Here is a 23,488-nt window from a genome sequence, read left to right on the forward strand (position 1 = left end):
ATGATTGCATAACCCCTAAGCGGGAATTGAAGATTTTTTTTTAGAAATATCATTTTGAATTGTATATTTTGCTTAATTGCAAGAAGATTTGGTAGAAGGTGCTGTTTGCTTGATTTTTTTTTGGTACCATCTAGATCACAGTTCTAGCTGGGAAACAGGGTTTAAAATTTAGTGAATTCCTCTGAAAATTGGATATTCCTTGATAGTTCTTTTAATCACAATTAGGATTAAGGGCTTAGATATTCCTGTGATGTAGCCTAAGGTATGCTTTTCTTCTTCAAGGCACTTCTCTAACAACCAATCAATCTTCACAGTACTCTGCTTTAGTGTCCTGAGTTTTCAGATGTGATAAAAGTGATGAGTTATTTGATATACCCAAAGTCAGGAAGAAAGTGAGTATTAGCCTGAGGATGGCACCAGTATTTCATAACTCACATTAAATGCACCCAAATAATTTCAGCTGATTTGTCTGCAATTTTCTGTCGCTCTTGTTTTTTATTTGGACAGAGTACAGCAAGTTAACAGCACTGCACAAGCTTCTTAGAGAAAAATCACTTCCTTTGGGATTTGGTGGGCAACTGTTTAAAGGATTAGAGCCCATTGGAAATACTTAACTGGAGAGGTTGCTGAGAATTCTTACAAAAAAACCCTAACTACTTAAAACAGCCACTGGCATAACTAGAAGGTTAATAATCTCTAAGGTATTGCCCTGGTTTATAGATACTGCTTTTGGAGCAATAAATTTTAACCTTTGAACATGTGCTTCTGCAAATAAAATCCAGCCTTATTTTGTGTACTTAACAACTTCTGATTGGAAACACATAGCAACCTATAGCAAGCATGCTTTCAGCAAACTGGAGCAGAAATGAAGCAGATCTTCAAAGTGGTCACTTATCTTCCTCAATAACTCTTCTACATGTAAACAAGATAAACCAGGTCGTTCTGCCAGATCCCACTCTCTTTGAATGATGTTTAAATAATTTTAAAGAGAAAGATGTTGTGTTCAGAAACATTTCTTAAAGTTCTTCCTTGAAGTACTTTTTTCCTTTCAGAAATGTTAATGTGAAATTAAGCTGTGTCATGAAAATGGTATTAAAATAGGTAGCTGTGGACTTGATTCTGCAGAACCCTGGGGCCAGGCTTCTGATCACTTAGCTAGAACTAGGTCTTAATTTATAGTATATCAGTGCAAAAGACAAAGTTTCCCTCTGTATTCTTACCTTTTCAAATCTAAAGTCTAAATCTGGATTTTTTATTAGTTTTTCTCTAGTCTGCAAGCACAATTCCATTTAATTGGCCAGTGTGAGGATGCTTTTCCTATTGAAGCTTTTCCAGTCTCTGTTAGGTTAAATATCTGTGTATATGTGTATAAGATCTCTGACATTTCCCTCTGCCATCACAGTGGCTGTGCTGTGTATTCCCAGTGGTTCCTCTTTTGGGTGGATCCAATGGCTCTTTTTTGGGAGAGCAGTTTGGCTGCAATGCTCATTGATGAGGATGGGAAATCCCTTTTGTTCCCGTGTGCTCTTTGTCATGTTCCTCTTTTCCTACCATGTGGAAATCAGTTGAGACTTTCTGTTGCTGAACTTTGAGTTGCAGCTTCTTCCTCTCCCCTGTGTTACCTGTGCTGTTGGCAGCAAATGGAGCACCACTGGGACAGGCATGAGTGGGAATTTCACAATTTTACAGTGCACCTTCTCCATTTCATTGAACTCTACCTTTGTTTAGCACTGTCCTTCTTGCAAACAAAACAATGAATCCAGTCACTAAGTAGTGAAAGCTGCTGGCTCCCTGAACCATCCTGCTCTTCCCATGCTCGTCTAATTTTTCTAAACTGTTTTACCATCACTCTTTTTAAAAATTTGATATGCAATTCAAGAATTCAAGAACAGACTGATCATGGAAATCTGCAGGTTCACTTGCTGCAGTAGCTGATACACATTGCAAAATGGTTATGAAAAAAGTAATTTATTTTAATGCTCTTTATATACAAAGTAATTTCACATCACCAACATTTTGATACTCTAATAGTACTATTTGTTATAATTAAAGAACAAACCCAAGAATGTAGTGCCTAAATGACTTAATGCTAAGTCTTTTTTGCAACAATGACAGAGAGATTTCAGGGGATACCTTGATGGAAATTACTGAGGATAGGCATCCTAAATTCCTAAACTGCTTTAGACAATGAGGGTATAACTTCCCAAATCACTCATGTGCTCTAAAAATTTTCCCTTTGCAGACAGAAGTTTTGTGCATGCAATTGGGAATCATATTGGGGAGATAAGTATCCAGATTATTGTTAAGTACTGATTTCCTACCAAATTCTGCTTAGTATGGAAGGGATCAGCCCTTCAGGAATTGAGACCCACATGAAAAATGTTGAGAGCTGTATTTTAAGTGAAGTATTTTGTTTGCTTTTTCTTTTATTAATTTGGCTTCTCAAATTTTGTTAGTGTCACAATAACTCATAAAACTGGACCAGATTTAAAATTGGTTGAATGCAATTATTGCATCTTTATCCCTGGGCTCTGCTGTTTCATGAAATGCAGTCACTTTTTGGAAGATGCTTTTTAAAAGGATTTCTGCCCCCTTTGCTCTTTCTTTTAGGATCCAAAATGAATCTGACATGAATTTTCTTTGTCCAAAAATGAACTTAGGCCAAGATTCACAATTTCAGAATGCTTTCAAAACATTTATAGTAAGATGGAAGAGTGCCTGTTTATACCACTGTATGGAGCATTGGAAATCAGACCCATCAAATCCCAAAAAATTCCAAAAAGCTCATCCCTGACCTTTGCCCTTAACATGTAGTGAGCGCAACCACCCAGCTCCAGGCTTTCCATTGGGTGGGTCAAACCCACCAGCCAGGTTTGCATTTCTCAAGATGCATGTGGAAAGTCCACGAGTGGGATCAGTACTGTGGAGATCAGAGGAGCAGGAACCTTCTCGGGCACAGCCACGTGGGCACAGCTGCCTCAGCAGCATGGGACTGATTGCCTGGGCCAAGTTTGGTGCTTTTTTTTGTGTCTGCAGTGGAACCAGTGGCCTCAGTAGCGTGGGACTGATTGCCTGGGCCAAGTTTGGTACTTTTTTTGTGTCTGTCATGGAACCAGTGGCTGTGGCTGCTCCTTCCCTGTGCCTCCCTGGCTGCTCCAGGCTGGAGGGCTCCTGTGGCACAGGCATCCCCATTCTCAGGGACCCTCAGCCTTGTGGCACAGGCATCCCCTACCTGAGGAGGCTCCCAGCCTCATGGCCAAGGCGTCCCCTTCCCGAAGATCTCCCGGCTTTGTGGCACAGGCATCCCCTTCTGAGGGACTCCTGGCCTTGTGGCACAGGCATCCCCTTCCTGAGGATCTCCTGGCTTTGTGGCACAGGCATCCCCTTCCTGAGGATCTCCTGGCTTTGTGGCACAGGCATCCCCTTCTGAGGGACTCCCGGCCTTGTGGCACAGGCATCCCCTTCCTGAGGATCTCCTGGCTTTGTGGCACAGGCACCTCCTGAACTCCTGTTTGTGGCACAGGCATCCCTTCTGAGGGACTCCCGGCCTTGTGGCACAGGCATCCCCTTCCTGAGGATCTCCTGGCTTTGTGGCACAGGCATCCCCTTCTGAGGGACCCCTGCAGTTCCTGGCCCTTGGAGCTCATGCTGTGCTGCACACCTGGCGGTGCCTCTGGTTCAGTGTCCTTGAAGCTTGTGTGCCCCGGGCTGGGGCACGCTGGGGACCCTCCCCGGGCCCTGTAGTGCTCCGGTGCCGGTCCGTGGGCTCGGTGCAACCGTGGCAGGCTCACTGCGAGGCCACCACCTGCTGCAGGGTCCCTCCGTGCTGCAAGGCGCCCATGGGCAGGGCGGGCGGCGGCGGCGGTGCTGGGAAGAGCGAAGCGGCCATGTCGGGGTGAGGCTGTGCCTCAGGGCCCGCCATCGGGCTCACCGAGCCGGAGTCACTCTGCAGAGAGCCCAGGCTGCTGCCGTCAAAGTGAGTCAGTTTCTTCTTCATTAATTTCCTCTCTTTGGCTCGGCGATTCTGGAACCAGATTTTCACCTGCAGAGGAGCAGAGAATTGTTTTCAGTTGCTACAGGACTGAATGTGGTCCTTTGTGTATTTAGTCACAGAGTCAGGGAAAATCAGTGGCATGAGGACCACTGAAAAAGGCAATGACAAGCTGAGACAACAGAGCTATTTGCTTGTTTTTCATACAGATAATCCTTTGTATTTAGTAATAAAATATTTATTAATAACTTGATAAAAAGTGAATTTTGTTGTTAGTTCAGTTATTTCTTTATGGAATGAGCTTTGATTTATTTAATTTTTTGAAACAAAATCTAACAGAACAGATTCTCATGTGTCCTAGGGATTGCCAAAATTATATAAAAGTGTTCTTATACTGTGTGCCCTAGACAGGGCAAGCCAAGATCTGCTATTGCCTATAAATTGAGGCACAAAAGCCTTCCTGATTGCATGGTGCACATTAATTAATGAGTTCCAGTGTGGAAGCCAGTGGAAATTCACTTCTGGGCAGAAATTCACCTGCAATACACAACATTAATTCAAAATATTGTCTTAGCAGTGCCTGAGTAGCTGAGTGCTTTCTACTTCATTTGTAGATGGAGCCAGAATCTGCTGCTGCTTCCCAGACAATGCAGTGGCACCAGTGTCCCTGCCCTGTCACAGGCACACAGGCACCTTGGGGAAGGCATGAAGGACCTGCTGAAGGAGGATCTTCATCGGGGTGGGACAAGTGAGGATGTGAGCTGAAGGTGAGTAATGGTCAGCTGAAAATACTGCAGAACTAGTTGAGGTGTGAAATGTTCTGTGGTCACTGGACTGGCTTTGGATGTGAATCCCCAGGGTTGGATTTAAAGCTGTGCACTCCAGCAGTTTATCCTTGAAGTGGCTCTGCATCATGTCTAGTCAGTGTAATAAGTCAAGCTACCTCATTCAGGTTTGTTGTGTTTTCTTGTGCAGACAGCAAAGGAAACACTTCTGTCACTGTTTTCTATAACCCAAAGAGAAAAGAAATCAATATTTTGCTGAGAAATATTGGTCTGTTCAGTTATTTTTTGTTAGAAACTAGAAGGGGAAGAAGAATAATGATTGGAAAGGAGGTAAAACAGTGAGAGGTGATAACACCTGTGGCTACCAGGCTGAATTTTAAAAGTTCACTGATGAAGCCCAACAAAACATCTTAGGGACTCTGTGACAGTCTCAGGGTGCTTCTCCTTGAGGCATTACTATTCCATTTTACAGTTGAAGGATTCAAATACATGCAAAGCCCATGTAAATTTAATCCAGGTCTCTTAAGTCCCAGGCTGCCATCTGAGATGTTTGGCAGTTCCTTTTGTTGTCTTAGTTCTGGAATATCATTTCAGTACCAAATTATGTTCTATTAAACCAGTCTCAAGCCCTCTCAGATCTCTTGCTTTCTGACTGTGCAGAGATAATCCATTCTCATAATTTCTCTCGTACATTTGCCAAAATGTATGAAAAGATGAAACAGTCTAAAAAACTAAACCAACATTCCAGAATTACCCTCTGGCTTCAATGTTCCTACCTGCCTGTGAATTGAGGTTTTTATTCTGGTTTGTTGTTAAATTAGAGAAGCAGATGTGCAGAGAGGAATTAGTAGGCCCTGCAGGGTCGTGTGCCAATTATCAAATAAGTCCAAGTAAGAACAGGTCTGTAATATCAGACTAAAAGCTGACAGGGCCAGCTGCATCTGTCTGACTTGTTCTTCACCTGTTGCTCTCCGTCCTTTTAATTCTTTTTTTCATGCAAATTTCTCTTCCCTTGAAGTTTGCTTTTCTCTCTTCTTTCTCATCCTCATCCTCTCCTTTATTTCTGTATCCTTCCTATGTTAACAGTGCTTCACTTCACCTTTTTTTCTTAGATATTGCATCTTTTCTTCCTTGTTTAAACAATTTTTCTTTGTCCTTTTGAGATATTCCTTCCAGGGAATTTTGGATTTTGGCAGAGGCAGGAAAAATGTTTTTCCAGAAAATCAATTGAGGTTTTAGGTAGTGTGCAGAGAAACTTGGGATGCAACAGTGTGTGTTGAGTTGTGCTCATATGATGGAGTTTTTTAATTTGTACAAAAGGGTGGTGGTGGGAGTCTATCAGGTATTTCTTACATAATCTTCCATTTTTAAAAAACACTTCCGAGATTAAGGTTGTATGAACTGGAATTAATTTTGTTCTTGATATATTGATGACGGTGAAGAAGAACAAATATTGCAAAAGCCGTTGCCAAGTTTCCCCAATATATACAAAGAAATAGATCACATATTTTTGTTTCACCTCTTCAAATATGCTTACAAAACATTCATCAGGAATTATCACTGAGTTAGGAAGTTTCAAGTAAATATCACTGGTTGTTTATAGAAGCAGGGCCATAATATTCAAATTCAGCATTATTAAGTCAAATTATGAATGTTTTAACAGCCAGGAAAAGGACACACAGTGTATTTTTTATACCTAGCTGAAACAACTTATTTTTTCAACAATGAAATCCTGGCATTCAGCAGGAGATTGAGGAATATTTGCAAAATGGTGGTTGCTTCTTCATTTCTGTAAGCTCAGCATGTGCTGTGTGAGCCAGGTTCAGGTTGGATGGACAGTGCTCCAGTGGGTGGGCTCTGGACAATTCCTGCTCAGCAGAGCCCATAAAACAATAGTGGATCAGAAGTAATCATGGGATTGTGTTTTGATTTATCTTCTGGGAACAGAAGTGGAATTTGGAGGGGAGGAAATGGGGCGGGAGAAAGGAGTAGCACGTATGTAGGAAACCTTTAACAAAAGGTACAAGGCAGCCAAGGAAACAAAACCCTTCAAGTGTCCTGAACATACTTGAGCTCATCACTTCCATCTCCGCTGAGACTGACCTTGTTGCATTTGGTTCTGGAATTCCCACTGAATTCCCAGCAGAACCAGGACTTCTGCTTTAGGAAGTTCAGCATGAAATTCTCCCTGCTACCACAGCCCAGAGAGAAATCCAGGCAGGATTTTGGTGATGTGGTTTAGCTCGTGTTTCTTAGAATGGGAAAAAGATGATGTGTGCATTTCCTGGGTTATTGACAGCCCTAGTTTGGGTTCTACTGCAAAGGGAACCCAGTGTTGATTACTGGAGGCATTAACATTTCTGTATTTACCATACAGTTATCTCCTCAGCAGCAGTCAGAAATTCAAAGGAAAGCCTGGATGGGTGATCCATACTCTACCTGTCTCTCGGAAAGTCTTAGGTTTGCAGCAAGTTCAGACTTCCTCCTGATTGTAATGTATCTGTTGTAATGAAACTCCTTCTCTAATTCTAATCTCTGATGATCTGTGTAAACCACTCGGTACTTCTCTCTCGTTCTTGTTTTACCTGTTTTGAAAGAAGAACAAATTGCTTCAAGCTAGAATTTTTTTCACTTTAGCACCACAAAATATCTTGCTTTACATTTGAAAATATCTGGGGGGATTTTAGGCCTGTTTCTCTATGCACTTACCCAGAGTAACTCCCTTGACTTGGTCTTGATTTACAACACAAGAGGTTCATACCATCAGATACTAGGTTGGCTCCTTAGTAAATAGATAATAAACTGCTTCTCGTGTTCTTTATCACCCCTGTGTTATCATTTGGGAAAGGGAAGGCATTCCTGGTAAGAATAAGGAGCCAGGAAACCTGGGTTCTGTTCCCAGCTCTGCTGCAAACATCCTGCCTGGTATTGCATTGCTCGTGTCTCTGTCCCTGGAGCTAACACTCTTACCTGCCTCAGAGGAAACTGTCAAGGACATTTTACTGCACAGAAAATACTGAGAGCTTCCAAAATTCCTCACTTCTTGTTGCTAGAAAAATTCCCACAACGTTGTGATTGTTACTGCAGTTTGGAGGTTGTGTTTTCCCATCAAGTCTGGCACAGTCTGCCCACGACCTGATAACAGCACAGGGAACAGTAACATAGATTTTCAGATGACAGTTCATAAAAAAGAGAAAAGGCAAGTGATAATACTTGACAATGGGCAGGGAACTGCAGCATCTGCTGTTTTGGGAGCAGCATTGCTGCCTCCCTTCAGCTGTGGGTGCAGCTGAGTGGAGCAGACACGGCTCAGCAGCATCCAGGGCATTAAAAGGCAACGGCAGATGACAGGAGCCAGGGAACACAGATGCAAGGAGCTGAAGTTTTATGGATTCCATACGGGGTCATTTCTGAGGACAGAATGTGTGGCTGCTCTGAAAGAAAGCTGAGAATGGAAAAGGCTGCTGCTGGCTCCCTTCCTCTGTGGTTTATGATTTAGGGAATCAATATGTTGGGGATCAGCACCTGCTTAAAGCCAAAGCCTGAGGTCTTCCCACATTTTTAACAAATTGGATCATTGTTAAACCAGTATTATCATCTCTAATGACCACAATCTTAGCATTTTTTGATGCTTCCTTGTTTACCTATATTTATATGGACATTCCTTCAGATGTGCATATTTAGCCGGTGAATTGTCTGGAACAGGGAATATATTTTCAGTATTTTTTTGCTCTGTATTCCATTGTGGTATTGGAGGTTGTGAAACTGTGCCCTCAGAGGTCACTGCAGCAGAAGAACCCCCTCAGGTTCAGGTTCTCCCAGGTGATGCACAGAACTCAGGTGTTTGTACCTGTACCCATCTGCTGTTGCTGCAGGTGTCGTGTGGCTTTGCACAGCAGCTCCGTTTGCTTACAGAGCTTTTTCTGACAAGGTTACAGAGATGCCCAACTCCTCAAAAACCAGGTGCCACAAGCTCCTAATAATTACACTCTAATAGTAGTTAATTTTGAATGGGGTGAAGTAGATTCCCAGGTATGGAGTTGGTAACATTTTAGTGTCTGAGTAGATCCCCATGGCACAGAGCCCCAGAGCCACCAGCTTTCCCTGGCTGGAGAAAAGAGCTGGAGGGGCCATCTGCCAGTGCTGCCAAAGGCCTATTCCTACCCAGCTCCTCCTTCCCACTCCCCTTCATAGCTCCCAAAGCAGAATTCAGGGTACAGGATCACAGCAGAATCTTGGATTAATGTTTCCCCCCATCTGTGGAGGGAGATGTGGTATTTCTTTGTTTTTTATGGAACAAATTTAAAGTTAGCATTGCTTTCCACTTGCCATGCACACCGTATAGGGTCACTTTTGCCTCTTCCAGTGTTTGACAGTCAGGACTTTGCTCTTTCTAAGAATTTTTGGCTCATCAACCTATTGCTTGCATTAGAAATTTCTTCAGGTTCTGCTCCTCTCTGTACTATTTGTATAGATCCCAGAGCCAGAGTTGGTGAGCACTGGAAGTCCTGGGCAGTGCAATGCTGTAAATAAATCCTTTTATAGCCTGGATGGGGATGGTTCTGGCTCACCCTACAAGACAGGGGTTCTCTAGGACTCTCCCCAGGCTTGTAGAACCAAATCTTCATCAGAATTTGATCCTTCAGCTCCCATGTTCCAGCCTAAGGGAGCATCAGTGTTGCCTTTACAATGCTCTGGGCATCATCCAACCCTTTTAAGGCCATCAGCCTGATTACTTGGAATATTTCAATAGGGAAAATAGGTGTGGGATTGCTCCTTAGCTGTGGGTTCTGCTCAGTCCTTTGTCTCAAATCTGTTACCTGTCTGTGAAGGTGCTGCCTGCTGGGGAAGATGTGCAGGATATTCTCATTCTCTGGCATTTCCACCTCTGTGGAACTGCAGTGGAAGCAGAATTAGCCCAGTGACGTTTACACTGATAATCCAGTGAAAAGTGCTGCTAATTTTAGAACATGAAGGTAAGAATTGTAGAGTCTCTAAGGAACAGCAGTGATTCAGTTCAGTCCACATAAATACCAGGACATTTGTTTTCCTTCACTGGAAGTGTAAATTGTTTGTTTAACATATGGTAACCTGTGGTGCTTTAATGCCTCACTTGATATTTTTTAACTTTTGATCTCTTTAACTGGTAGTTTGGTTAACGGTCTTTTTCCTCTTCAAATGAGACTTTGGGGTCATTCTAGGGGACAAAATGTTTAACATGTTTCTTTAGTGTCCTTTGTGTTGTTAAGATGGAGTACACAAAAGAGCAACAAGGTGATCTTATCTTGACCTCTATTCTCATTCAGAGGGCACAGACAAATATCAAATGTTCTTCTATTGCCAAAACAAGGTGGTAAACTTCAAGAAAAATCTTCCTGTTTCTGGTTTTAAGTGCTTAAACCCGTACTACCTGAATAGGAGAGGGTTGTGGTGTTTTGGGTGGTTTTTTTTTTTTTGGGGTAGGGTTTTTTGTTTGTTTTTGTTTTTTTCTTTTTAGAAGAAGAAATTAAATGTACATGGAAAACAGAATTTTCTCCCATAAGATCTTTTATTTCTGTATGAGTAGCTCTCAGGTTCTTTTTGTGGAATTGATAATATCTGGATTCTTTTTGAAGGAAGATTGGAGCTTTGACATCTAACTTCTTTCTTAAAGTTAAGAAAATAATTTAGAAAGTAAGAAAGCAAAAGTAAGGAAATTCTGAGAAATGCTCTGAGAAGAATTCTCTGATGTGTCAAATAAACCTTGTCTTTAAGAATTAGATTTTTTTTAAATGTGTGGAGTAATACTGTCTGTGAGAGACAGTGGGAGCTGAGATCTGCCAGAGTCTTCCACGAGACACTTTTAGCTCTGGCAGAGCCATGTTTTAGTTTGTTAGGCCTTTACTCTCCTTGATGTCACTGAGAGTCTTCCTACTGCCTTTGTTGGATGCTGGGCTGGAATTAGTCTGCACATGGCATTTCCTTTCAAAGCACGCTTTTATTTGCCAGAGTTAACAAACAGCAGCAACAGAACCCATCCCTAAACAGTTTGGGACTTCAGCTTCTGAATTCCATCTGTTAGAGCAGATCCACCCCACTGTGTTCTGCAGACGTACTGTTTTTAATTTCAATTGCATTTTATTTCCAGGAGAAATATTACCTGAGTAAAATTTGAGATGGGACTAGTGGATTTACCCCACAGAGAGTGGGAGGATGTTCTTCACTTCTCAGGACATAATGGCAGAATTCAATAATGCAATGATAAAAGTCCTTGTATTAATGCAATTCTTTAATAGAATCCTGCATGTTTTCCTCACTTAGGTGAGTGAAATAGCCAACATTTGACTTTGTACCATCTTAATTAATCTATCTTTTGTTAGTGACAGGTTAAAATGACAATCAGCAGTACTGTGTCAGTTCTATAGGGAATATGTTCTGGCATGGACAGTCCCACCATGGAATTGTAGTTGGAGAGGTTATTGGTGCTCGGGTGGAAGAGAAATGAAACAAAAGGGCTTTGAAGCAGCTACCTTTGCAGCCTGCCTGCCTTTGTGCTGGGGGAGTGGATTTCCTGGGTTTAATGAGCTATATAAGAAGAGGGAGTTTTGTCAAAATCCTTTTTGCACTAGTGACTACTGAGGAATGCCTTTGGAGCAGCAAGAAATCAGAGATTTCAGAGCTGAAAATCTTTTTGTGGGATATACTTTAACAATGCTGCTCCATCACACCCACTCTGGCAATTTTTGACTGGCCAAGTTTTGAGTTGGGGGAAGGGAACAGCTTTCCCATTGGTCATAAAATTCACAGAGTATTTCTTCTGAAGACAATAAAGCTGGGAGAAGGCCTCTTTATTTGCTGTGAAAATCATCACCCTTTCCGGCAATATAACTCCTGAAGAAAAGAGGGAGAAGGAAGAGACAAGACTGCATATCAAAGCAAAGAGAAGTGTTAAAAGGGTCTGTTGCCTCAATATGACAGATAGGCCTCAAAACCTCAGACAATGTAGGCCAGGAAAGGAAAAAAAACCCCACCATCGGACCTCACAACTTGTTTACAAAGCAAAATAAATTTGCATTAGAACCAGCCCTGGGCCCTCTTTCAGAGCCTCCTCTCTTCACTTTTCAGGAATATTCTGCAGGCACTGAAACCAGCATCATCAACCAGCATCTTTCATAAAATCAGAAGCTGCCTGAAGATGTCCTAGGATAGGATATTGTGGGATTTCAGTGGGATTCCTGACAAAGCATTGTAGCCCGGATTCCAGGGTTTAGCAGTGTTGCAGAGGAAGTTATGGCTGTCCTTGGTGACTGGATGTTACCTTAAATCATCCCAGAAATGTCAAACAGCTTCTGGCCTGAGGATATGCTCTGTTCCCACCTGCATCTCTCTGTTACTTTAGTATTAAAAAACTGACGGTAATTTTTGAATTTGTAAAGATACAGACTGACAGAGATTGGGCCTCAGTTTTGTTTAGGACTCTAACTACTTTTGTACCTTAAAAGTATAGGAAGAGTAAAGGGCAAATTCTCCCTGACTTAAGTCAGTAATTTCACTGAATTAATTGAAATTGTGAAGCAAAAGTAATTTTAAATAATGTTTGAAGACAAACATTGTGCTGCAGATGATGTTCTGTAAAGCTAAATTTAAAAAACCTCACCAGCCACCATATTAGAAAATGTGACATAGATCAAATCTTACATAATATTCCTGCCAGAAACCTTGGTGTGATAAATAGGTGTCCTGTTCCTGTGCATTACTGTAAAGTTAGGTGCTAAAGGTTTGTGAAACCTGGTGTAATTCTGTGTTTGTATTTTCTGCTACATCTCTCTCATCTGTTCTCTTATACATGCTCAGATTGTTCATGCTGAAAAAAGAGAATAGAATCATAGAACTGAAACCTTTCAACAGACTTGAATTTTCCCTTCTCTTTTCAATTTTGAATATGTTCTGCTATTCTGGAATAAAGCTCATTGGCCAAATTCTGTTCTTCCCTTTGCTAGTGTAAACTTTTCTATTCCTCTTCATCTAGAGAAGGAATTGGATCCAAAGCAGAGTCATTTTTACTCTCTTTTAAGCAATGACTGGACAGGCAGAAGCACTCAACATGCAGAAAATGTCATTGGATTTCTGAGTGGCAAACCAGGGGAAATCCCATTGCCAATGACTATAGACTAAAAGGAAAGTGATTAGCTGAGATTTTTTCCCAAGTGTTGTGTGTTCTTTAGCATTCAATATTTTACAGGAATGGCCTCTAAAGAGGCTTGTTCCTCTTCCTTCCATTTGAGGGAATATAACTCCTTCCTTCAAAGACCAAGTGTGATACATTTACAGTGACTTTAGTCATGATGTTCTCATGTCATCATTAGCAGAAAATTGTCTTTTGTGTCTGCAGAGTAAATTTTTATTGAAGAAGAATGATAGGAGACTTGTCATCTACAGGGAAAGTCTTTCCTCTGATCAGTTCACCTGTTTCAAAACGTGTCCCCACCCTGTTTTATGGTAACATAAGTGCAGATCTTAAGGTGCACTTTCAGCTTTGTGAAATTCTCCTGGGAGTTCCCTGCTCAAACTCAATGTTTTGGGCACACTTTCACCACAGGTGTGTGTTGTTTTCTCACACAGTCATAAAGTCAAGTCTACTCCTGTGTGAGTGATGACACAGCTCCATAAAAATCCTGAAATCAACAGGACAAGATTGTAGCTTCTTCTAAGGTGGTTTTATTCTACTTTCTATCAAAGAATTTACCTGTAATTATGTCTTGTGTGTGTGTGTGGAATTTCCACCTCCCATTTCTATCTGTGGCTTTGTTCTGTTCTGTGTTAGAATTGCTCCAGCAGTCCTGGCCGTGCTCACCCTCTCCAAGGAGAGGTTGAGGAGACAGGAGCAGTGTAAGGGTTGGAGTAGAGTCTTTCCTCTCAGTATTTGTGGCTGAAAATCCTGAGTACTCAGTGCTTCCCCTTCAAATGTTCTGAGTCAAAACACATTGGCTTTTTCCTGAGGAGTGCAGAGATAGGGCCCTGGATTCTGCGTGCTCTGCACTGAGGATCCAATCCCTGCAGTGTCAAGGCAGGGACAGACACTCAGCCATCCTTCAGTCAGAGAAAGAAGGATGCATGAAAACCTCAGCAGGACCTTCCTGCAGGAAATGTGTTCTAGTAGTATTAAATCAGGATGATAATCTCACATTAAATAATTAATGAGATCTTCCGGAGGTTTCAGATACCTTCACAGATTTCACTTTACATCAGTTGAACGCATGGTTCTACGCTGATGTTGTTTTTAAAGTTACAGAGTAAAACACATGGTTCTACATTGATGTTGTTTTTAAAGTTGCAGGGTAAAACTTGAAATAATTTCTTTGTTTCAGGTTAGTTGTGTAGATAACAGTATCAAAAGACCTGGAGGGCAGGAGGCAGTAGTAGAAATTGCAATAAAGTCTTTTGTTTGTCATCTGTCAGGACATGAGGCTGCAAAGCACCACTAAGAGAAGATAACCATGAAATCTCTGGAGATGGGAATGCCATGGATTCAGGGCCTTGTTTCTGGAGCTACTCAAAGTGAGTGAACCTTTGGCAAGAATCTCTCCTAGCCTTAAAGGGATAAGATTACAGGAACATTTCTTGCACACTTCTGAGAATATCTTGCAAAAATTACTTGCTTTAATAATTATTGTTTTCACAGTGAAATATTATTGGTATTGTTAGTATTGATAATTAATGCTTTGCAGAATGTAATTAATAAATAGCAAAATTAATTTGTCTAAATGATTAGTGTTGTGATCACCTCAGGTAAGTCTGAGCCTCATTTTTTTCATCATTAAGAACAGTGGTCTGTATCTATTCACAGGGAATAAGGAAAGCTAATAAATAATAAGTGTGATTCCGTCATTCTTGCAAACCAGACCTTCTCTGAAATACCCAAAGGTTTTGTAAAGAGACAGAAGGATAATGCTCAGTGAACAAAGTCAGCTTTAAGGATGTAAAAAGAATTGGATTCAATATAAGAAAGTTCTGAGGGGTTTGATCATGATTCAGGAAACAACATTTGCAGTGAGCCTGATCACACCCCTGAAATCACTGCAACACCTGCATGTACAGAACCAAACTCACTCAGGTGCTTTCCCAAAGGAAAATATTTTAAAGTTGGTTCATTTTTTGGGAAACCATGAAGGACAGCAGTGCCCATGCTTTTAAACAGAAAAAGACAGAGGATAAGGAGAGAAGGGAGAGAAAGGAACCAACTCCAATGAAGATCTGCTTGCACTGAGCCTGCCTGGCCTAGCAGAAATACTAATATATACATAAGAGAGAAAGAAGCAGCAGGAGAATTTCTTCTCTGGATTTTTTCCCTAAAGCAGCACTCAGTAGCTTTAAATGTAGCCTTCCACTGGCCCATGGGCATTTGGGAGGGCCTGTTCCTATGGCCTGCTGATTTCTCCAGTTCTGGACACAGATATGCTCAGTATCTTGTTAGACCGCTCCAGAAAGGAGACACTCCCAGCTCTCCTGGGAGTGCTCTGACCTTTGCAGGCTTGAAATTTGGAACGTTAGAAATCTCTAAGTTGTTCCTGAGCAGCAGTTAGAATGTGATATTTTATATTATGTATATATATCTCTACATGTCTGTGTGCTGTATCAGTCTATCCCAGTGTCCCACTAGTAAAGGGACAGCACAGAGCAAATCAGGTTTTGCTCCCTTGGTGTGAATGGAATCCACAGGAGCACAGAGCAGGTAAGGAAGGGATGAGGAGCAGTGGTTTTTTTGAGCAAGGGTTCTGTCATCTGTAAATCCCACAATTAGTGAGCAATTTTGTGGCCCTTGTAAGGACTCCTCAAAAGTAAGCTGCAAGGTTTTTTCAAAACAGGCTCTCTTTTGTTTTTTCTTGGATAATATTCAGTGAAGAACAAATACAATTTTAAAAATACAAACTTTTTTATCCCCCCAACTTCTTATTCACACAGAGCAACAGCCTGTTCTGATTGCTCTATTGAATTCTGTGGACTCTCCATGAACTAAAGTAATGTTCAGCAGGAGTGAGAAGGACTCTGCCCATACAAATTAGATGCATTATTTTAATACAGACAGCTTTTCTATGCAGTTGCTTTCAATTCTCTAATGTCTGTTTTAAGTAATTGCTTTTCCACCAGAGATTGATTCAGTCCCTGCTTTGAAGACTTTTATTTACAGGCAGGTGTGGAGGGAGGGAGGGAAAGGGAAGGAACCTTCCTGGGATGCAGCACTGAAATACTGGGAGCATCTCTTTAGGGGAGGAATTGAGCATCCCTAATTTCTACTCATCTCAGTGCATGTCAAAGCTGCTCAGCACCTCAGAGGATCAAATACTTTCATACAGCAGATTATGCCTCTGTTCTTTTCAGGCAGTTTCCCCTCTTTTTCTACTCCCCTTTCTTGTTTAATATTGTTTTCATATACAGGATGCTGATTTTTGTTTTAGAGATGCTCAATGTTTCTATTTTTCTCTTGTTCCTCCTCCTAGTTAAACTGAACCTTTCCCTCAAGCTTCATGGCTTATTTTTGCTGCTTAAATACAAATGAAGAATTGTTTTGTACTCCTTGACTGTCATGCAGCAGAGCCTAATCTTTGGCTGTATTACCAGGCTGTGTTACCATGGATCTTTGTATTCCTGCATATTCTGAGAGCTGCTACTACAAAGTGAAGCAAGCCTTTCCTTATCATCCCTGTTTTTAAAGCATTAACTCATTGTTTGATCTTGCAGATCTCATTTCAGTGTTCTGAGGTTTGGAGGGGTTGTTTCTGGTAGAAAGCCTTACTTCTAACCCCCTGCTGTGCATATTTTACTTGAAGTTTTCCTAGGTACTCCAAAACTTGAGGAAAGTAAGCAAAGAATAGGTAGTGGTGAATACAATACTTCCTATTCCATCCCAATCTATAAAACTCCCATGAAAAGCAACTATTGGATATCACAAACTTTAAAAACATATCTCAAGTGAGGAATGAAAGGACACTGCTTTTCATCTCCCACAGATTAAAGGTCAAGCAAGAAACACAAGAAATAATCAACTGACCAAACCCAGCATCCAGTAACTGAACCAATATTTAACCACTAGCAAGAGAATCCTTCAGAGCAATCAGGATCTTTCTTTATTAATCTGAATCCTTCCCTCTGAACAGGGAACCTGGCAAAACCCCCCCAAAGACACAACAACAAGTAAAAATCTCTTCTCAGCACAAAACCTCCATGCCCTCCTACCTGTGGACGTGGACTGCACGGTTTTCCTCATCCACTCATAAGAGCTGTGCCTTTGGCTGTTGGGAGAGATTTGCTGGGCATGAATTGTATCTACAGGAGGTAAGGGCGCAGCAGCAGCAGCGGGGTGCAGGGAGCTGTAGTCAGCAGAGCTGTAGGAGCCCTGGCCAGGGGACGAGCCATTGATGTGGGCAGCGGGCGCGGCGCTGGAAGGGCCTGGGCCGTAGGCGCTCCAGTCCTCGCGCTGGGGGCCGTAGTGGGAGCCCCAGGCGGGCGCCGGCTGCCCGTGGCTGTCCAGAGCTGCCACGGGGTGGTATCCCATGTAGTCGGAGTAGGCTGGGGCAGACACGAAGTTCTGCACGGGCAGGGTGTTGTTGGTGCACCTTGCAGATCCCGGATACATGCTGGTGTCCTTATCCAACAGATAGCTCACGTACATGATGCTCACAGCCTGCCTTTGTCTTGCTGGGACATCCTGCTCCTCGCAGGGTTTGTTTGATCTCCCTTCCCCTCCTCTTTCTTTCTCTCTTTTCTAGCCCAGCCTGGCTCTATAAATGACTCCTGCTAGCCCTGATGTCCCTTTACTACACATGATTAACAATGGTTTTACCAGGTGCTGGTGGTAACAGTTTACTAAGGTCCTGCCTGATGTCACAGATAACTGCCTGCCCCAAAATTACATTTGCATTCAAATGAAGGGCTGCCCATGCAGGCAACCCCACCTTGCTGCTAGTTCCAGTGCTTCCTTTCTCACAGATCTTTATGTATCGCCAGCCCCGTTCTTTACTTTGAGAATGTGGTTTGAAATCTCGTGGTCTTCCAGCAGAGCTGAGTAGGTAGTTAACCATAACTGTTCAGGCAGTAGAAGTTGTATTTTTCTTGAGCAGTGCATGTCAGGATCTCACTTCAGGGACTCAGAGTTAGTCAAAGCCTGGTGTCTGCTGGTCCAGTAGTAGTTCTGCTCCAATGTGCTCTTTTTTTTTTAAGCTAAAACCAAAGGAGCAGTTCAGTGTTTAACAGCAGCTCTTACAGAGCTCCTCACATGAGCACTCTTCTTGACTTCAGCTCTTCCTCTGTGTGGGAGAGCACTTAGAAACCACAGTAATCCTGGTGATTTTACCATTACAAAGGATATACAAGAAGTCTCATAGTCATTTTGAGCATTTGTTCATACGAATAGTCTTGTTGATGTTAGCAAGCTATTCATGAGCTGGCTGCTTGCCACAGTGATTGAAGTTCCTCTATTCTAACCTCCAACGTTCACAGAAAGGGAATCTGTTATTGAGAGAATGCAGAATTTGTCACTTTCCCTGTGCTTATGTCTTGGTTGTGATATTGAAATGAGTGATAGTTTTCCCTGAAGGTTTTTTTGTTCTCATTGCTGTGCTTCTTCACAATAAGTAACACCTTTTCTTGGAAATATGGGAACAAATTATAGCTTTTTCGCTCAGGAAAGCAGTTTCCTAACTTTCAGGAGCAATCTTATGTTTGTGAGTAACAAATCCCTGTGAGATCATCTGTAACCAGGAGCAAGGAGAGAAAGTGTGGATTTCTTTTTTTTTTAATGAGATAGATACCTCAGCATTGTCTCTTAATGGGAGTTCACCCTGTTTTTCTTCCTGTTCCTTTAATAATGTGATACTTAGTGGCACCTTTATTAATGATTAGACTTGTTAAAAGGAGTTTTTCCTTAAACAGGTGCAAAGTATAATGAGTTTTGTCTTTGTTCAGAGGTGTATTTTTTCTCTGAGTCTTTTGCACTTTAACACCATTTAAGCTTCCAGGTTCCCATGGAGGATGGAATCACTTTGCACACCTGACAGCACCGTTGATTCCTTTAGTGAGAGAGTGCTGTCTTCAGGCTGCATTCACGGTGTCCCTTGGGGTGGGACTTGTGGAAAAAGCTTTTTTGACTGATAATCTCAGAAGCACAGCTACCTGCTCAGAGTATTTCAGATTTTCCTGCTGTTCACTTGGGTAAAATTTGTGCTCTTCTGCTTGTTTGCTTGTTTTGGGGGGCTGATGTTTTGCTGGTGTAATTGCTGAAAGGTATTTTAAAAATCATTAGGTTGTGGGAAGTTGCCAGAAGCTGTTTCTGCTGCTTGCATATGTGAGCTTACTCACTTGCAATTTGCACATCTGTGACAGCTGGCCACTCAAAATTACCCAGCAGAGCTGCTGGGAAGGACTTCTCAAATCCAGGCAAGTCAGTGATCAGTGGGTCATGGATCTGAGCTGCTTAATTCTGCTGCAGCAAAATAAATCACTGTTGTCCAATTTAGAATTAGATGTCTCTGAACAGCCTGTCTGCAGTTAAAATGTGATTTAAATGTAGTGGGATCTTCCTATTTTTTTAACTCTAGTGTTTTTCTCCCTTCTCAAATTTAGAGCACTGTGGTTGCTCAGTAGCTCTTGAGTGTTGAAATAGTTACAAAGAAAGATTCTTTACATCTTTTTGTTGTAAGTTGATTTCATTTCCTTTCTTCCTCTTCAAAACTGTTGAAGCCTCATCTTTGTAGGAATTTCAGTGCCTCTCCTGAGTGCAGGTGTAGCAATAAATCAACCAGAGGAAGAAGCAGCATTTGCTCCTTTACTGGAGCCCTCCAGCTGTCTGCAAAATGTTCTAATTATGTTCATTCAAGGAAACTTTTCCTGCAGGCTTTGTGTACCTGGTAGAGCCCAGCACAGAGCTCTGCAGAAGGGCTGAGTTGGATCTGCCCTTGTTCAGTGCTCAGGAATGTTGGATACACCAGGCTCCAGCCATGGATTCATTCTCTCCCACTGCAGCATTGTTCCATGAGGAACATTTTGCTCTGTATTTCACAACGGTTCAATTTGTCTCATGGAGCTACTGGAAGCAGTACAATGGTGATGAGTCCTTATATTAGAAAAGTCACATAAAATATCTTTTGATACTCCCAGTAATACATGGATATAATGACATGGAAGGATATTTTTCCATACTGCCTAAAGAAAGGGCTTCACAATCTGGGATGGTTGAACTGATGGTGCTTTTGCTCCTCTGGCCTCATGCTGTGCCCACAAAGCAGGAAACTGTTTCCTTTGGATTCCTGAGTACTCTAAGTTGGTCTGGCTCCAGCCAGCTGTACTTCAGCTTTGGGTAGTCCAAGCCTTTATAATTTATATCATTTCAATCTTACCTATTAGTTAAACCACAGTCGTTTGACTGTAATTGCTGGAGCTATGTGAATAATCACATGTTAATATAGTTAATTTAAAACTAAATATTTTTAAAAGTTCTCAAATGCAAAGTGAATGGAAATGAGAAATTGCCCCGAGTTCTCAAGAGGGAAAAGCACTTTATTGAGATGATCCTAAAACACCTTCACCCTTGGGCCCCTCTGAGATGCATTTTTCTAGTTCTAAATTTGAATAGTTTCCATCCTCTGAAGCTGGGAGTTGCTGTCCACCAGAGATCCTGGATGGGAAAACATCTCTGAAGGAGATCTCTGAAGGAGGCTTTATCAGGTGATGGTGATGTGGGCAGAGACCAAGCAGCAGCACTGGGATCCTCCAGTCCACTTTGATTATTCCTCTTCTGCTGCATGAACGAGTCTCCAGAGCTTTCCTTTGTCATGTCACAAAGCCATGGATCTGCTAAGGCCCCATCCTTGTGTTTCCAAGCTGATCTGTGTCACATTTTAACCACATCCCTGTCCTGGGATGCAGACCTTCTCCTACACATCCCAAATTCTTATCTAAGAAGCTCCTGTAGCTCTGTTTTATTTTTCTGAGCTTTTATTTTTCTTTTTGGTCTCCCAAGAGTAGCAGCGCCCATTTTTGGAGGCGTGTTGCCGTTCCAAGCTGATCTCTGACTCCAGTGAAGCAATGGGGACAGCTGCTGGTCAGCTGCCTGCATGGCAAGGAGACCTCTCCGGGCTTGCAGGGACCGTGACCTTATTCAGATTTCAGAGTTCTCAGCCTGCTCAGGTCTGTTTGGAACAGGACTCGTGTCTGTCACATGTCCAGCTGCAGGAAGCAGCAAAGCTCCTGGCTTGGAATTCTGGAGATGTTGCAGGGATTTTTGCTCTGTGTTTGATTAATGGTGACATCTCTCCTTTGAAACCTGAAGTGGACTGTTATGAACGTGCCAGGCTTTTAAAAATTAATTTTTACAAGGAATTTTCTGGGCTACAAAGGTCTGAAAGGTGCTGCAATACAGAGTGGGATTGCTGAGCAGTGACAGAGCTGGGATGTGAAGGCAGGGCTGGGACACTCCTGCAATCCAACGTGGCACTGAGCCACAGGGCTGGAATGTCACATCCACTGCACACCAGGAAACAGTCTCAGGAGGTGATGGCAGTGAGGAGCCAAGAGCAGAACCGTGAGGTTTTAATCTTGTACTCTCTAAAGAGTAACTGTGCTTCAAATGTATTCTCTTTGTTAATCAGTGAATTTGCTCTTAAAATAATGCCCCCAACTTCCAGCTAACCTAAGTGTAGCCTTTAGGATGGCTACAGTAACCAGCTGTCTCACCAGAACTCTGAGAAAAAAAGAATCTCCTTTGCTCACTGTTGTTCTCTGTGCTTTGAATTTTAACACCTTGCAATGCTCTGGATCTCCTTGGGCTGTGTGAGTCAGGCCCTACTGCAATGGGGTTGGAAGTGGTGACATTGTGGCAGCCTTAACCCCATAATTCACTGCTCCATAACCTTCCCAGAAGTGCAGACAGATCACAGCCTCTGTCCTGCCTGCTGTCTCTCCTGCTGCCCACAGGAACAGGACAAAAACCCACCCACAAAGAGCTCCCTTTGCTCACCTCACACATTTTACAACACAAGGTTCCAGCCCCGGCTGAGGGGATTCCTGCTCAGCTCACTGAGCAGCTGAGTCCAGCAAAATGGGATCCAGCATTCCCATCCACGGGGTTTTGTGTTTGTGTGTTTGTGGTTATCCCTCCTCTGCTTCTGGAAACCCCTCCTTGGCATTTAGAAGGCAAATGTGTTATATTTTCATATTTGGGCTGCTAAATCCTGTCTGGGGAAATTCCTTACCTTAGGTGATGGTTTTGAGAGCTCTGTGAACACCGGGCTCTAGGAGCACATTCTGGATTTGGGCACTTGGCTGCTGAGCACAGACTGTATGTGGATTATTTTCATTGAATTCTTAACTAACATCAAAAATTTTTATTTTTCTTTTTTCGAGAGTGTGTTCCCCCCCTTCCTTTAGTATGGAAAATATCCCTGCATACAAGAGTGTCTCAGCATAGGTGAGGGATCCACAGGTACATTTCCTACAGCTGTGTAGTCACTCCTGAATGAAAGTCACCGCAGTGGCCTCTCCGCAGTGACAATTCCCACTAGGTGGCACTTTGAATCCACGGCACGGGCAGAACCCCGGCTGATGGAGTACCTGCGAGCTGCCACTCGCATTTGTACTTAGTGATTGACCAAGCTAAAAAAGGATCAATGTAGTGCTGCCTGCAGCAAGTTTCACAGCTCCGTTTAATACCAACATTGATTAAATCCCCACCCCCAACTCCGTGTGAAAGCATTAGCACAGAAATTATCCCCTCTCCAAAGCCCTGCATCCAGCTCTCTCCACTGCCCCACCAATTTCCCACCTCCAAAACCCCCCCAAACCCTCCAAAAAACCCCAAAAGACTAAACCCAAAATAAACAAACAAAAAACCTCAAAAAACCTCCAAACAAAAAGAACTTCCCCAGCCAAGTAATCATTTATGTCCCTGAAAATTAAACTTCATGCTGTTGTTTAGAAACCCAAATTTTATGGTTTTATTTGAAGTGTCCAGATAAGTGTCAACTCCCCAAGCTCTCTTCTCATTGATATTCAAGGCTCTCCTCAGAGTGCTGCAGGAATTTGGAGTTTGCACGAATAAAATAGGCCACAAACAAGGACAGAAGTGACTGCTGGAGTAACAGGCAAAGAAATAAATTACATGGAGAAAAATGGGAATTGCAAAGGGAGAAGTGCATTGGGAGTATTTGGTTCTGTATTGTCTGACGTGGGCTCAGGGGGCATCACACAGCACCTCATAACCAATTCCCTGCTCACTGCTACTGCTGATGCTTCTCAGCCCAAACCTTTGAGTATTTGAGAGCAGAAATAAAAGATGCAGGACAGCAGCTGAGGAAATCTAGAGCCAGGTCTTAGCACAGCTCATGTTGTGTTTTGCTGTTGCCATGTTATTTAATCTTTAATTTATGGCAGTGGATCTCAAGCTGTTCAGGGGTACAATGTCAAAATCTTGTTCCTCACCATGGTTTTTGAACAGAGGAGCTCAAGTCAATGAGAGAACTGGACTGAGTCTCTTCCAACATCCTGTTAAGGACACAAGTTCATGCTCAGCAGCTGAAATGTGGGTTTGTGAGCAGTAAGCTTGCATATGGTTCTCTGAGTGGTTTCTAGGGTTCAGAAATTACTCAGTAAGCTCAAAAAGAGCCTTTCAGCTATTTCTATTGGCTGTGCCCTTTTGAGGGAAGTTACTCTAATTGCAAGCAGGCTTGCAATTGCCATTGTT

General features: G+C 42.4%; 1 protein-coding gene across 1 annotated transcript; it reads right to left on the reverse strand.

Annotated features, from left to right (window-relative positions):
* Positions 1-3,787: 3,787 nt before the first annotated feature.
* Positions 3,788-17,571, reverse strand: LOC115914858 (homeobox protein CDX-1-like). The gene is made up of 3 exons (XM_030967670.1): positions 16,990-17,571; positions 7,216-7,361; positions 3,788-4,042 (listed from the first exon to the last, which is right to left on the reverse strand). Exons 1-3 carry the CDS (start codon positions 17,423-17,425, stop codon positions 3,788-3,790), a joined length of 837 nt encoding a protein of 278 aa, XP_030823530.1. The 5' UTR covers positions 17,426-17,571.
* Between the last annotated feature and the right edge of the window lie 5,917 nt (positions 17,572-23,488).

This window comes from Camarhynchus parvulus, chromosome 4A (assembly GCF_901933205.1).
Source record: "Camarhynchus parvulus chromosome 4A, STF_HiC, whole genome shotgun sequence".
NCBI classification, from domain to species: domain Eukaryota; kingdom Metazoa; phylum Chordata; class Aves; order Passeriformes; family Thraupidae; genus Camarhynchus; species Camarhynchus parvulus.